Source organism: Miscanthus floridulus, chromosome 14 (genome assembly GCF_019320115.1).
Source record: "Miscanthus floridulus cultivar M001 chromosome 14, ASM1932011v1, whole genome shotgun sequence".
NCBI classification, from domain to species: Eukaryota; Viridiplantae; Streptophyta; class Magnoliopsida; order Poales; family Poaceae; genus Miscanthus; species Miscanthus floridulus.
In genome coordinates this window covers 27019512-27035624 of record NC_089593.1, presented here as the reverse complement: position 1 = coordinate 27035624, position 16113 = coordinate 27019512, and the positions used below count along the sequence as shown (strand labels likewise).

The 16113-nt window shown below is 38.0% G+C and overlaps 1 protein-coding gene across 1 annotated transcript; it reads right to left on the bottom strand.

Annotated features, from left to right (window-relative positions):
- Positions 1–7422: 7422 nt before the first annotated feature.
- On the bottom strand, positions 7423–10343 carry LOC136503240 (uncharacterized). Its single transcript, XM_066498383.1, has one exon. The coding sequence runs from the start codon at positions 10186–10188 to the stop codon at positions 7423–7425; it is 2766 nt and encodes a 921-aa protein (XP_066354480.1). The 5' UTR covers positions 10189–10343.
- Between the last annotated feature and the right edge of the window lie 5770 nt (positions 10344–16113).

Genomic DNA, 16113 nt, shown 5'->3' with positions numbered 1-16113 from the left:
TGGTTAGTAGGTGACGCAGAGACATGCATGTTTGCAAAGATGATAAGGCTTAGAAGTCCGCTGTGTATGGTCGCATTTCATGAGGAAAAAGGTGACGCTGCAGGTCGATTTGTCAAAAAAGGTCACAGCAACTTGAATTGCAGCTATCGTTGAAGACATCACATAAGTCCACATATGTGCCCTACAAACTAAGAACAAAGCCATCACATAAAGTGTGACCAAGTGAAGAACAACACGCTAGCGCACAGCTTGAGCCATAAATAGTTATGAAACTATGGTATGGCCCAAGGTTGTGAAAGATACTGCGTGCCATTCTGCACTTGAAATTTCTTCAGATGACAATGCGTGTTCATCAGCACATATAATATATTATTACTACATTGGTTATATATGTTTCCTTGTTGAATTTTTGGGTGACAAACATTCAATAGTCCAACAAGTAGTTATAGTGTGACAACGAGGCTTTAACACCAGATCCTATATTATAATAATATTTGTGTCAAATAAGAAAATATATGCTAAAGTTTTATGGGGGGAAAGCTTTATAACGGAGGTGCCTCTCTTTTTAATATACCAGGTGATAGCCCGTGCATTGTGATAGGAGCACAAAGAATTGCATGTGATATTTCATTAGTACTGAAAAGGTTTTTAGGCACAATCGTTTTTGCATCTTTACATGCGGATTTGTGAACTGCGGTATGAAAGGCCAGTGAAAATGGTGGCGTTCCACTGGTTGAAGCTTGCATCCGCCATGGATTTACACTGGCGGTTGGTGTAACACTCACTGGTACAGAAAACGTTTTCACAGGCGGTGGTAGAGGCATTTATACAGGCGGCCAAGTCCACTGCCTGTACTAGGGGTCAGTACTAATCGGCTCACAGTACAGGCGGCTCACTTTGTCAGCCGCCTGTGTAAATAGTTATTTACACAGGCGGCTTACTTTGTCAGCCGCCTGTGAAAACCCATTTTTCACAGGCGGCTCACTCTTTCACAGGCGGCTCACTCTGTGTGCCGCCTGTGTAATTATTATTTTTATTTCAAATTTTAATATTTGCCTCCACACTGTACTATATTTGTCACACACACACACACACACACACATATATATATATATATATATATATATATATATATATATATATATATATAAGATATGCAAACATGAACCATAAAATTGCATCATACATACAACACATATAAATATTACAGATGTGTACACATGAAATCAAACATCAAGCATAAAATTACATATAATACACGTCATTTCATGTTATGAGTTCAACCATTTGGTGTTTACATGTCATTTCGTTTCAAGTTTAGACCTGCTAGGTCTGTCAGCGCTCTAAATCTTTCACTTGCTAAATCACCGGCTTCATAAAAATATGATCCGGTACTTGGAATTATTTCTCTCATAATAAAACCGCACAAGTCTGCTACTATATCTTCCATAGTTTTTGGAGTGAATGGCACGTCCTTTCCTTTGCTTCTCGGCTGGAAACAAAGTTTAAAAGCATCATTGACACATGTCCAATATTAATATTTCCAACTTTAATGAGAAAACTTCATACATAGATATTTTTTACCATATTTTTGTCCCTGACGTATCGTCCCTGCTGCCTTATGAACTCACACACATAGTATCCACAGTAGACCGATCCAGGTGGTTGCTTGTGGCACTATGTAATTAATGAGCAAAAGATTAAACTAAAATTGTCATGCCTTGTGTATTATTTATATGATGATATGTGTTCGGACAACTTACCGGATAATGGTGTTGTATCGTCAATGGCACACTAGGATCTGAGCGGGCGGCGTCGACCGGTCCTTTTTGCTTCTTATAAAACCGCCATGCCCTGTAGATATCGAATATAAAACACTATAGTTATTTAGAAACTCTAATTCATATAAGTACGGATGTGGTTGCATGTTGGCTCACCTTTCTAAATGAATCAGGAATGTTTAATACGACTGAGGAGGATAATGTAAGGAGTCTAGGACAAGCACCTTCCCTTCGAATGGATAAATATAAAAAACAATCCAATGGTCACTGCATGAATAAACGAGTGAGCGACACATGTACTTAGGGTTAACACGATAATTTGAAGTACGTATACGAGGTCACGCTTACCCAAAGTTGTAGGGTGCCAATATAAAATCCCTGTACTTATATCTCAGCATTGCTCTACCGAGATAGAGGGCATATTTGTCCTCGTATTTTCGTTGCAATTCCTTTACAGCTTCTGCAACTTGTTCTGGTGTTTTGTCCTTCTCTATCTTTGCTCTATCTTCATTTGTAAGTACAAATTTGTGCATATTTTCTTTTAACCTGATTGGACTCAGGTAACCGACCATCGATCCTGTAGTTAACGATCTCTGCTCGTGGTCTTGCAAACTACATACAACATCCACATATTAGAGTTTATCACATTCCAAATTTAATAATAACAATGTGTGGGCATGAGTGATACTTACAGGCACCAGATTGTAATGAGTTGGACGTCAAGTTTCCTATAGTTCAACAACAGGTGCATGTCCTCGAAGGTAACAAATGCCCCGCTTTTATCCTTGCCAGTAGCAAACACGTCTGCTGGTATGTCAACACTAACTGCATGCAGGCCAGCATTCACTGCTCTCATGTACTAGTCATGAAACCTTTTTATCGTCCATGGACCCTTTTCAAGCACCGTCCATTGCAGCATAGGCCTTCCGGGCACATAGTTACTGGGGACATTGACATAATCATCAACCGTTGGCTTTCTTATATCCTTAAGGGTCAATGGTGTATTTGATGGCGGTTCGACATGTACATCGCCACTTGGGGCTTCCTTTGTTGGTGGCACGGCTTTAGTTGCTTGGCCGGCGGCTTCCTTATTCTGTGACGGTTCGAGCTCAATGACTCGTGCCGTCCGCTGCTTTCCAAGCCCTTTTAGAAATAGAACTGTGCCTGCTGCTTTCCCCTTTTTTGGCTCATAGGGAGAAACCAATTTTGGAATTGGAAATTTCTTTGCCTTCTTGGAGGCCGGTGCTTGTGGGGGAGTTTGCTCTGCTTCCTTATGCTTTGGTGGTGGCGGGGGAGTTTGCTCATCTTCATTCTGCTTTGGTGGTGGCGGGGGAGTTTGCTCTACCTCCTTCTCTGGTGTTGTGTCCTTCTTGGCTGGCGGAGTCTGCTGCTCAAGCATGTTCTTGGCTGGCCCCTCGAGCTCATCCAGCGAGAATGACATATCATGTATTGGGGATGACGACGGTGGCTCATAAATATACAGGGATGCTGGGGCATGCATTGGCGATGCTGGCTGTTGACTTGTTTCGGCCTCTTGGGATGCTTGATGCACTGGTGGAGAGGGTGCCGTTGGTGGATCAATCAACCTTACGTACCGTCTCGGCCATTGTATGAAGTTCTTGATTGCTTGTCCAAGCTTCTCTATACCCTCAGAGGTCGGGATGTCGATGAAGTCGTCTTCATATTCACTCTCGACCGTCAACACTTCCACCCTGCAGTATGCATCTTGCATCTCGACACCATGGAACCTACGTCCAGGGATGGCATTGCCTGTGGCCACTTGCTTTGTATGCTGATTCCTAAGGCCATATCCAATTAACAATGAGCAAGGCCAAGGTTTATCAATATCGCCAACTGGATAATGGTCCTGATTTGATGTTGACGCTATACTGCTTGGAAAGGGCATAGATTGTGTGGCCATCTCCTGGCTACCCAAGGGTTGAGCTGGGACATGCTGCATATATGAAGGAGCTTGTGATGACATCTGTTGAGCAGACACTGCTCCCGCCAACCACTTCATCACTTCAGGATCAGGGTTTTTAACGAAGTCTTCCATCAAATCCCTAAATTTTTTGGCAGCCTGCTGCTCAAAAAAATCCTTCATGTGCTCCTTATGTCGTTCTCTTTTCTTATACATGCCTTTCCACTCTTCACCAAACCCTTCTTTCCAGGTGGTTCTGGATGAGACGCCCCGTACATGACCTGGATGCTCGGGGTTACCTACAACATGATATTTAATGTCAGTGTCGATTTCTATTTTACTCGAACAAAATGGAAAATATAATTTTGTTACCTAGAGCATGGGAAAGGCTGTCCCTCTCCCTCTGTGACTTGAAGGCACCTATCTTTTCTAGGTTTGTTGCTTCCAAAACCTTCTCGGCAACTGGCTTGATCTCATCGGGACAGGAGATCTCATCGCTCTTAGTGTTTGCCTTCCGAGCGCGAAGCCAATTCGCACTTCGTTCTGGCACTATATCTGTCAATGCCAACTTGCCCTCTCTCCTCTTTGCTTCGTCTTCTGCTCTCCATTTAGGAATCTTGGTCTTGTAACTGCCAGTGCCGAGGTGGTGGTGGTACTTGTTCTTCTTCGCAAGTCTTGAGGCGGCTTGGCTCTTAGCCTTGGAGTCGTCGGAGTTTTTTATGACACTAAAACGTGCCCACTGTTCTGCTGTGATAGGGTACCGCTTCGTTGGGTCCCGCCCCTTCTGCAGCCACTTTTTATTCATATCATGCCTATAGCCCCGGAATGATATTGCTAACTGCTTCATGACATGACCCTTGACCAAACCTTCTGTTCCCTCCGGGAAAATAAACTTAGTGCACAATCGAGTCCAACAATTCTTCCTCTTTCCTTCAGGCACCATACTCCAATCACTCCAGGTGATATCAAATTCTTCCTTTACTAACCATCCAATGGCGGCCCTAAATTTGGGTAGCACCTCTAGAGGTGCTAAGGGCTCTCCACTCGGGCTAATCTCTGTAATCCTATAAACTTCTTCTAGAAATCTATTCCTTCCTCTATCTCCTCGTGCCCGATCACTCTTTTTCTTTGTACTTCTTCGCTCGGAGGATGTCCCGGTCGTTTGAGGCGCCGTGTCCCTATGAACATCTTGTGACTCTACCTCCATTTTGGCAACAACTTGAGAGAACACCTCCTGTCAATTCAATTGTTAGGTACATACATACACATGCATTATTCTCTCGTATAGACAATCTACGAGCATATATACCTCATCATCATTTGGCTCATCTTCAGGCTCGTAATTAGGGTCACGTTCCAACTCAAGACGGGCCTTCTTAGCTCTAGGAGATTCACGTGGTGATACGCTCGGGCTCCTATAAGGTTCAGATCCAGAGGAGTCAGATCCCGGTGTACCTATTTGGGCATCGGCCTGCTCAGCATTTGATGGAGTACTCATCTGCATGAAATATAAGTATTAACATGGAAAAAACATAGCTAAATTATGGAAAAACCCCTAACAAAAAACATAGTACATACCATTAATTACTAACTAAACTAATTCACAAACCCTAAATAAAGGGAATAAATAACCGTTAATTACTTACTAAATTAACTAACAAACCTATTATTAATAAACACTAACTAAATTAACTAACTAAATTAACTAATTACTAAATAAACCCTAACAAAAAATATTACTAACTATTAATAAAAAACCATAACAAAAAACATTCCTAAATTTTGCAAACAAACCCTAACTAAATTAACTAATTACTAACTAACTAAATTACTAACTAACTAAAGTACTAACTAAATTAGCTAATTACTAACAAAATTACCTAACAAACACTAATAAAACATTACTAATTAATTAAAAAAAGGCAAGGCGGCCTGCTAGGCCCAGCAGGCCCAGCAAGGGCCTGCCAGGCCCAGCAGGCAACACCGCCGGCGCTCGGAGGGGCGCGCGCGGCGGCACACATGGCAGCCGCCGCCGCACCGATCGGAGCCACCTCAGAGCGGAGCTCGGCGGTGGCGGGTGTGCACGGCCTACCTCTCGGCGTTCCGGCGAGGTCGCGGCGGCGGCGCGTAGGTGGTGGATTCCCGGCGCGGCGCGGCAGCTGCTAGCGGTGGCGGCTCGCTGCGGCGGAGCGGAGGTCCCTCGGCGGCGGCGTGGAGGCGTGCCGGCGGAGTGGAGGTCCCTCGGCGGCGTGGCGGCGGCAGCTCACGACGGTGGCGGTCCGGCGAGCGGTGGAGGAGCGGCGGCGGATTTCGGCTGCCTAACGGCGTCCAATTTCTGAACTCGCGCCTCCGGGACTTAGAAATTTTCACGGGCCACGCGCGGGAACTTATATTGGAGCACATTAGTACAGGCGGCTGTTAATGAGGGCCGCCTGTACTAATACATTAGTACAGGCGGCCCTCATCAACAACCGTCTGTACTAATGTTTTTTTTCATTTTTCACAGGAATTCAGGTTATTTATTCCCTTTATTTAGGGCCAGCGTTGCCTGCTGGGCCCGCCTTGCCTGCTGGGCCTGCTGGGCCAGCGTTGCCTGCTGGGCCCATCTGTACTAATTTAGTTAGTTAGTAATTTAGTTAGTTAGTAATTAGTTAATTTAGTTAGTTAATTTAGTTAGTGTTTATTAATAATAGGTTTGTTAGTTAATTTAGTAAGTAATTAAAGGTTATTTATTCCCTTTATTTAGGGTTTGTGAATTAGTTTAGTTAGTAATTAATGGTATGTTAATTAGGGTTAGTTATTATTTCATGTACTTAATTAGGGTTTGTGGATTAATTTAGTTAGTAAATAATGGTTTGTTAATTAGGGTTATTTATTATTTCATGTACTTAGTGGATTAATTTAGTTAGTAATTAAAGGCTTGTTTAATAGGGTTAGTTATTATTTCATGTACCTAGGGTTCGTGAATTAATTAAGTTTTTAATTAAAGGTTTGTTAATTAGGGTTAGTTAATATTTCATGTACCTAGGGTTAGTAAATAATATAGAATCCAAAGGTATACAAGAAGGGGAAAGAGGTTTTAATTAAGATTTGTTTAATTAAGTTAGAAAATAATATCATAGTCCAAAGGTATACAACAAGGGGAAATGTAAACATCTTGCTTAATAAGAAAGAGTAGCATTAGGTACAAATGATAAGTGATACATTAGTTACATGATAAACAATCTAGCGTGCTACAGTCCTTCCTTGTCCATCATGGCGCACCTAGGGTAAAGAAGTTTGCGGGATACTTTTCTCCACATTTTTTATCTTTTCTTCAAAGTTTGTAAAAAGAGACATCTCGCTGAACTGGTTAACATCCTCTAAATCCATTACACCATCAACTCCTACAATTTGTTGCTTTCCAGGGATTGCTACGTGCTTTGGCTTTTGGGTACTTTTCTTTTCATTTGTAGATAGAATTTGTTCCACATAGAACACCTGTGCAGCACGGTTAGCAAGGATCCACGGATCATCTTTGTAACCTACTTTACTTAGATCAAGAACTCTTTGGCCATAGTTATCCACAGTGACATGTTTATCTTGAACCCATCGACATCGGAACACTGGAATCTGCAGGCGTGGACCATATTCAACCTCCCATATGTCATCAATGAATCCAAAGTACGTAGTTTCTTCACCAGTTGTATCATCTATAGCCTCACATCGAACGCCACTATTCTATGCCATGCGCTTGGTGTCCCTAAAACTGGTGGAAAATGTGAAGCCACTAATGTCATAGCTCTGCCATGATATGACCTGGCTTGATGGTCCAGATGCTAAAATCTTGATGGTTTCTGATTCATCTGTCATGTCCAAATTCTTTAGCCATGCGGTGAACCGACGCTTGTGTTCCTTGTGTACCCAATCATTTGTGCATCCTGGATTCTCCTCACGAAGCTCTTTCATGTGCTGCTTGGTGAATGGGTCCATTATTATGAGTTGTTGTAGTATGCTGTAATGTACCTCTAGGACTATGTTGTAATATGGCGGGATGAATGATTTCCGTCCCATCCTCCCTCGTCCACCAAGCCTTCCCTCATGTCGCAACGGAGGCAAACTAATTGATACCTGGTCTTTTAGGAGATTATTACATAATGGTCCTCCAGACTCAATGGCCTCTTCTGTAGTGTATGCCTCTATCATGGAACCCTTCGGATGAGCACGATTTGACATATAGCCATTCAATATTGACATGAAACGCTCATACGTCCACATTTCATGGAAATACATGGGGCCCAATGCCTCAATTTGAGGCACCAAATGAACAATAAGGTGTACCATGATATCAAAGAACGATGGGGGAAAGCACATCTCCAACTGGTTCAATGTCTCTGCAGCAAATTTCTGTAGGGACTCTAACTCATCACGGATAATTACCTTCTCAGATATCTTATTGAAGAAGTAGCACAACCGTGTGATTGCCATCTTTAAGAACACTGGATTTATAGCCCTGATGGCAATAGGAAGAAAAGTGGTCAGCATTACATGACAATCATGTGAGTTGTAGTTGGTGAGTGTAAGGTCTTTCATCGAAACAAGACTCCTTATGTTGGAGCAGAAACCAGATGGAACTTTTAAATTCTTCAACCACACACACATTGCATGTTTCTCCTCTCTGTTCAGGTTATAGCTTGCTGCCGGTAGATGGTACTTCCCATTCTCTAGGAGTACAGGGTGAAGTTCTTTTCTGATCTTTAAATGTTGCATGTCCAAACGTGAATTGAGACCTTCCTTTGTCTTGCTCTTTATGTCTAGCAAAGTTCCAACTACGCTGTCAAACACATTCTTCTGAACATGCATACCATCGATCGCATGTCGTACGTCTAAGTCTTTCCAGTACGATAAGTACTTAAAGAAAATAGACTTCTTCTTGAATGTGTCCCCCTCATTTGCCTTCACAACCTTTCTTGGTTTCCCATCTTTGGTCTTTTTTCCAAACACAAACTTGACATTCTCAACTATCTTATACACTCTGTGCCCTTTACTATAACCTGATGGAGCAGTAGATTTTGATTCATCCATATTGTGAAAGTACTTATTCATCTTTTGTAAGCAGTACTTATGGCCTGCCGGTAGCCACCTCCTATGCCTCATGTACACTATCTTGTTAGATGGAGGAAGAGACACGTGCCATGTTCCATCTATGCACTCTACACAACCAACCTTTCCCTTGAACTGGCCTGATAATGAGAAGAGAGCAGGATAATCATTAATTGTGACAATAATAATTGCTCTCAGTGTGAATGTCTCTTTGCGGAACGCATCGATCATTTTCACACCCACTTCCCATAGTATTTGCATCTCTTGCATTAAGGGCTCTAGAAATACATCCATATCAACTCCAGGTTGTGTAGGTCCAGAAATAAGAATGGTTAGCAAAAGATATTTTCTTTTTTGACACAACCATGAAGGAAGGTTGTATATTGTCATGATCACTGGCCATGTGCTGTGCGTGCTGCTCCTCTCGGCAAATGGATTCATTCCATCAGTACTCAGAGCAAACCTTACATTTCGTGGATCCTCGGCAAAGTCTGGATATTTCTTATCGAATTCTTGCCATTGCTTTGCATCGGCTGGATGTCGTAACTTTCCATCATCTTTCCTTTCATCAGAAGCATGCCAGGTCATAAGTTCCGCATCATTAGGGTTTGCAAACAAACACCTCAAACGATCAACCACAGGGAGATACCATATCACCAATGCAGGAATTCTTCTCAACGCATAATAGTCCACTTCGATATTGCTAGTGGGCTTTGAACGTTTGTCTTGTTGAGTCTTTGTTTGTGTCTTCTTTCGCTTCCTCCCTGAAGAAACAGAGGCTGCATTCTCTTCCTCTCGATAATCTTTATTCGTCTTGTACCTACTAGCACCACAGTTTGGACAACTGTCTAAGTCTTTATACTGATCACCCTGATATAGAATACAATGATTTCTACATGCGTGGATCTTCTCAACACCCATCGTAAGTGGACTGACTAGCTTCTTTGCATAGTACGTGTTAGCAGGCACTTTGTTCTCCTTAGGAAGAAGGTCTCCAAGTACACGCAATAAATCATTGAAACTAGCATCGGACCAACCATATCTAGCCTTAATCGTCAAAAACTGAAGAACAGCCCGTAGTGTCGACCACTCTTTGGTACAACCTTTCGACTCGTCGTACAAAGGCTCTTCTGCTGCCTTCTTCAAGGCTTCCATTCGCTTCATGAAGAATATTGATGGATCCGCACAACGGTTCATTATTGCCTCTAAGAAATCTGCATCTTCAATGGCATCAGTGTTAACATGCTGAGTTTCATTAACATCGGACGTAGAATTATGAGTTTGATTGACATCTGGCATAGCATGATGGGTTTCATTGATATCTGGCATAGCATCACATTCATTGAGATATGGCATTGGACCCTCCACATTGATGTTACTTGCAGTGTTGTCAGTTGTCCGCATATAAGGTGTAGAACTACCCTCACCATGTTTTGTCCAAATCAAGTAGTCCTCCACAAATCCTCTGCAAACCAGATGAGAAGTGATTGCTTCCACATTGTCAAATACCACAATATTTTTACAGTCTGCGCATGGACAACATATGTGCTTCGCCTTTGTTCTCTGAGCATGTATCTTCACGGCATCAATAAATTTTTGTACCTCCACTACATAAGATGGGTCTAATCTTGATAAGTTGTACATCCATAATGACCTCTCCATATTTATCTGTAATTAGTTAGGAAAATATTGTATGTCACTCTAAAAACAAAACGAAAATAACCCCTCATAACTAAGATTCTATCCTCCATCAATTAAATAGATATGAAAACCTACCTCTTACAGAATTTACAAAATAAAAAATTTAAATAATTATTTAAACTCATTTTTATAATTATAAGAATTAATTAAACGGAGATGGCATCTTGATTAACAAACCCTAAGTATAAGCAAAAATAACAAACCCTAATTAACAAACCCTAAGTACATGAAATACTAACTAACCCTAATTAATAAACCATTAATTACTAACTAAATTAATTAACTAACCCTAAGTACATGAAATATCTAACCCTAAATAATAAACCATCAATTACTAACAAAAATTATTGAAAAACCTAAGGTACATGAAATAATAACTAACCCTATTTAACAAACCCTAAGTATAGACAATAATAACTAACCCTAATTAACAAAACATTAACTACTAAATTAATTCATAAACCCTAAGTACGTAGATTAAAAAACTAAATTAATTCACAGTTTATAATTACAGGAAATAAGTATAACAATTGACAAGACTTTATAAAGTGTTAATCATTATTCTATTACATAGATCTACTCACAAGAATTCTAAAAAGTATTTATTTTCTATAATCCGAGCAAGATACAATTTACTATGAATTTACAAAAAAAAATAGCTAAAACTCTCTCTCTTGCCCTAGCTATGAACCCTAACCCTAACCCTAGATTTAGAGCACCTCCAATACAAGAATTGAACCAAAGAATCACTAAAAAAATGGCGGCAACGACACTAACTAACCTTTTGGAAGTTTCTCACCAAAGAAATGAAGTTCAAAACCTCCCCCCCTTGGAATCGCCACTTCTCTGTCCGCCACTATGCACACAGCACGCGAGTAACTATTCTTGTCTGGAGGTGGACGAAGGGAATTTATAGCAGTATTAACACAAGCGGTTGGTAAGGAGGACCGCCTGTGTAAAACAATTTACACAGGCGGCTCTCCTATCTCTACCGCCTGTGTAAATACCTGTATTTACACAGGCGGTTTATAATGTCAGCCGCCTGTGTAAATGGTATTTACACAGGCGGTTGTCATTGTAAACCGCCTGTGTAAATACACCTATTTACACAGGCGGTAGAGATAGGAGAGCCGCCTATGTAAATTGTTTTCACAGGCGGTTCTCTTGCTGGGCCCACCCTATTTTTTGTACTGGCGTCATGAAATTGTGAACCGCCTGTGAAAAAAAAACAACGTGCCAGCAAAAATGATTTCTGTAGTAGTGACTGCCACCTATGTAAAAATATTTACAAAGGCGATATCCTTAAGTCAACCGCGAGTACAAACATTTTATACTGGTGGTTTATGTAACGAAGCCCCTTTGTTAATTAACTTCTAGAGGTAGCTTAACAACATAAACAACTTTAAAGATATTTTTAAATTTCAAATGTTTGTGCCATGTTAATATTGAACCTAATCACATTAAAATTCAGATATCCATTCGCAACCAATTATAACATCATAACAAATACCCTCTCCGTCCCAAAATAAGTGTCAATATGGGATGCGTGCAAGTCAAACTTTCTTAAGTTTGACTAAATTTATAAAAAAAATATTAACAATATTTTTATCTTCAAATAAATTTATTATAAAAATATATTCGATGATTTATCTAATGATACTAATTATGCACTATAAACATTAATATTTTCTTATATATATTTGGTCAAAGTTAAAATTGTTTGACTTCTTGAAAAATCAGAATGACACTTATTTTGGAAAGTAGGAAGTTTTTTTTTGTGAATTTTGGAAAGTAGGAAGTATATATCGTACATGTATCCATAAACATAAGTATTTATTTCATTATACCATAGTCATCGATCAAGCAAGTATACATCAAGCAAAACATATATCTACATAAAAGTAGTGAATAATCTCGCGCATGATGAACCAACACATGTCAACACATATATTTCTGATCTCTTTATCTTCGAGAGATCTGTTAGTTGGGTTGCATAGCTTGCACGAATAGATATATGTGCCATAATTGCGTGCGCTAGTGGGACACGGATGTGGATGGCTTGCACATTGAGATTGACTTATAGTGGGGTTTAGGATTATAAGATATAGATATAGATATATAGAAACATAAAACATAGAATATATAGAATATAGATATAGATTCAAGATTCTAGCATGCATATCGCAGATGGTTCATTTATGTAGACATTTACTTCATTTTGACATATAAATACTTGACGTCTTATACAATGGCATGTTACTATTATTAATTAGATGTCCGAATGAAGACACCACATTAATTCTCACCAGAGACGCTAGAAAAAAAAGATAAATCCAAAAAATTCTCATAATAATTAGAAACGTCTCACTTTAATTTAGGAGACTCTAATCATCATCACTGATAATAGCCGTTGATCTATTGAAATTTATAAAAAAATTATTCACCTAAGCCATTATGAAAATATATAAAGTAACCCTAATTTTGTATCTAAATTACCCACCTCTGCCATTACAAAAGATAATTCAAAATTACCCCTAAATTTGTATTTAAATCACCAACACCTGCTATTATGAAAACGTTCCAAAATAAACGTCTAAATTTGCATCTAAATTACTCACCTTTGTCATTATGAAATATAATTCAAAATATCCAACTAGCATTGCATCTAAATTATCCACTTATGGTATTATGAAAGATAATTTCAAATACCCCTAATGATTTTATAAATTACCCACTTTTGTTATTATGAAATATAATGAAAAATAACCTCCTAAGATTGTATTCAGCCTACGGATATGTCATTATGAAAGATAATATAAAGTATTAAATTTATATCTGTATCTACCTAAGTCGTTATAAAAAAACAAAAATATCACTCAAATCTACATGTAGATACAAATATATGTTATTACAGAAAATAAATCAATATCCATAAAGTATGGTACATATATATATTTCTAAATTGCAGACTTCTACAACTGTAAAACTAAATATCCATAATGCTATGTTTGACTGTGTATATCAAGTAAACATATATCCATTACGATAAATATTTATTTTAGTAGCATATGAAGCATGGAAAAATGTTTAGTTAACAAACCTCATATCAATAACACTAACAATTCGCTTTAATTCATATTAATACTCCATGATAATAAATTTCATATGTTAATATTTTAAATAAGTTTATACATTTTGACTGAAACATTAAGTAATACAATATTGATAACAAATTTTTTAGTATTCTATGATATATAAAACAATACTACACACATATAATCTTGTGATATAACAAATTCAACATGTTTAATGTTGGGGTGGAAGCTGGTTTCAACATAACATGTGGAAAACAATACTACTAGGATTTAAACTCTTTTTAATAAAATAAATAAATTTTGCATAAGACATTAAAAAACCACTAGATTTTCTACTTTGTGGAAAAAAATGCAAAAACTCGATTAAAATTTGAAAGCTAAACTATAGATTCATGAACTCTCAAAAAGGAATGCAACAAAAGTTTATATATCTTAAGTAGGTTTGAACTAAATAAATTAATGCTATAAAATATAAATACTATAAATTCTAACTAGAGGTCCCTAATGGAGCCTCCATTTAATCCTCAGGCGACTTGATAGTAAAACAAAGAACATATCCTAGAAATTCTGGAAAAAATAAAAAAAACATCTCGCCATCAATTCAGTATGACCTAATTACCAATGATAATAATAGTTATTTGATCTTTTCTATTTTCTAACTAATTATCCACCTTTGCTATTATATAAAACAACATAAAGTAACCAGTAACCTTTAAATTACTCACTTGTGCTATTTAGAAACATGATCTAAAGTATATCTTAATTTGCATCTAATTAACCACGTCCTCCTACTATGATACACAATTTAAATAATCCAATTTTCATTTTATTATTAGAAAAATTATATATCTCTTCAAATCTCCATCTAAATTATCAATATATTCTATTACAAAATATGTTTAAATAACGATAGAACACATATATGTTTCTACATTATCCACTTGTAGCACTATTGATACATTAAGATTTGATTAAAGTATACATACGCATCGTTCCGGTATGCATGAGTGATAAATATATATATATATACATTATGTTTTACCACATAAAAAATATTTTCTAAACAACTCATATACTAATGATACTAATAAATTGTTTAAAACCATTTTAGTAACAATGACGTATAACTTAAATATGTTGTTACTTTAGATATATTTATATCCTTTAACTAAAATGTTTGACATGTCTATATTGATTGTATAACCATAATTGCATATATAATTCCTTGATAGGAAAATTTAATAGTCTTAAGTGTGGGAGACCACTAGTGGCTATCTTTTCCAATTCTTTAAGATTACTATAAAGTAAAAAGTCAATCACAATAAGGCTTGTGTCAAAATTATCTTGAGGTTAGCACTACTGCCTTATCTGAGATCTCACTTCAAACTCTGTTACTTATCTTAAGCGACATAACACAAGTTTCAAATGATTGCATATGGTATTGTAGTATTTAAGAATGTACTCTATGACCTAAAATGTTTTTTAAAAGGTGTAAAAGGTTTTTTAAAGGTGTAAAAAGAAGAGTTAATAAAAGATATAATAAGTACAAGAATTTTAACTTAGTTTGAGGATAAAAAATATGTAGCAATCAATAAGAATAAATTTTGAAAATTCAAAATTTAGATTCATGCCTTCATATTATATGTGATGCAACAAAAGCCATCATAGTTATGGCAAGGTTTCAAAAAAATTACATATTCAAAATTACAGAGGTGCCATGCAAACAAAAAAATATGTATATGGATGAAATATAGATTGGACCCTTGCAAAAAAGTAGTTAATACGTTTATGATAACTGGATATAGACTACAGAGTATCTGTTAAGTCTATCATGTTAGAAAATAAACAAAAAGAAAAAAACATACAATATAATATACATAATTCTTTATTAGTCAGATTAATTAAGCAATAACTAGTACTTATATCTTCTAAAATTCTAGCCAGCGAGAGAGCATGAGTTGATGGACTAGTGGTATGTAATATTTGCTTTTTAATCATTTTTCTGTTATCATACCTCGTTACAAAACAAAAAAATATAACATTTTGAAAGTCATTGATAGTCAAAGTTTTAAGATTTTCACTCGAATGTTGTAAAGAAGCACAAGGATCTGTGGATGAGCGAAGTAAAAATATACGAATAATTGAGGTCACCGAAATTTGGTACAAAAATGGTTCAATGTCTTGTTCTGAAGCTAAAATTAAAGTTACAAGAAACACAACACTAATGAAACTAGAAGCCAAGTTATGTATAGTTTTGGGTCTAGTTACCCTGCTTTCTTCTCTTTACGCACATCCTTCTAAGTTGAGCTCAAATCTTTGACAGGCCAAATCAGTCTAAAAAACACGCACACATGCCCACACGCCCGCTAAAAATAAAACCCCCCAGACGGTTTCGCCCAAACTGTCCGGGGGCTCAGGGGTTACACCCGCGGATGCGCTCGCGCGCACCCGGGGCTCGGGGGCTCCTGTCGGGTCCATAAACCCGGGGTCCCTCGGGGACCGGCTTCTGCGCCAAGGCTCAGCCCAAAAGTCT

Coding starts and splice junctions, on each gene's coding strand:
- LOC136503240 (XM_066498383.1), bottom strand. CDS start 10,188: ATGCGGACAACTGACAACACTGCAAGTAACATCAATGTGGAGGGTCCA.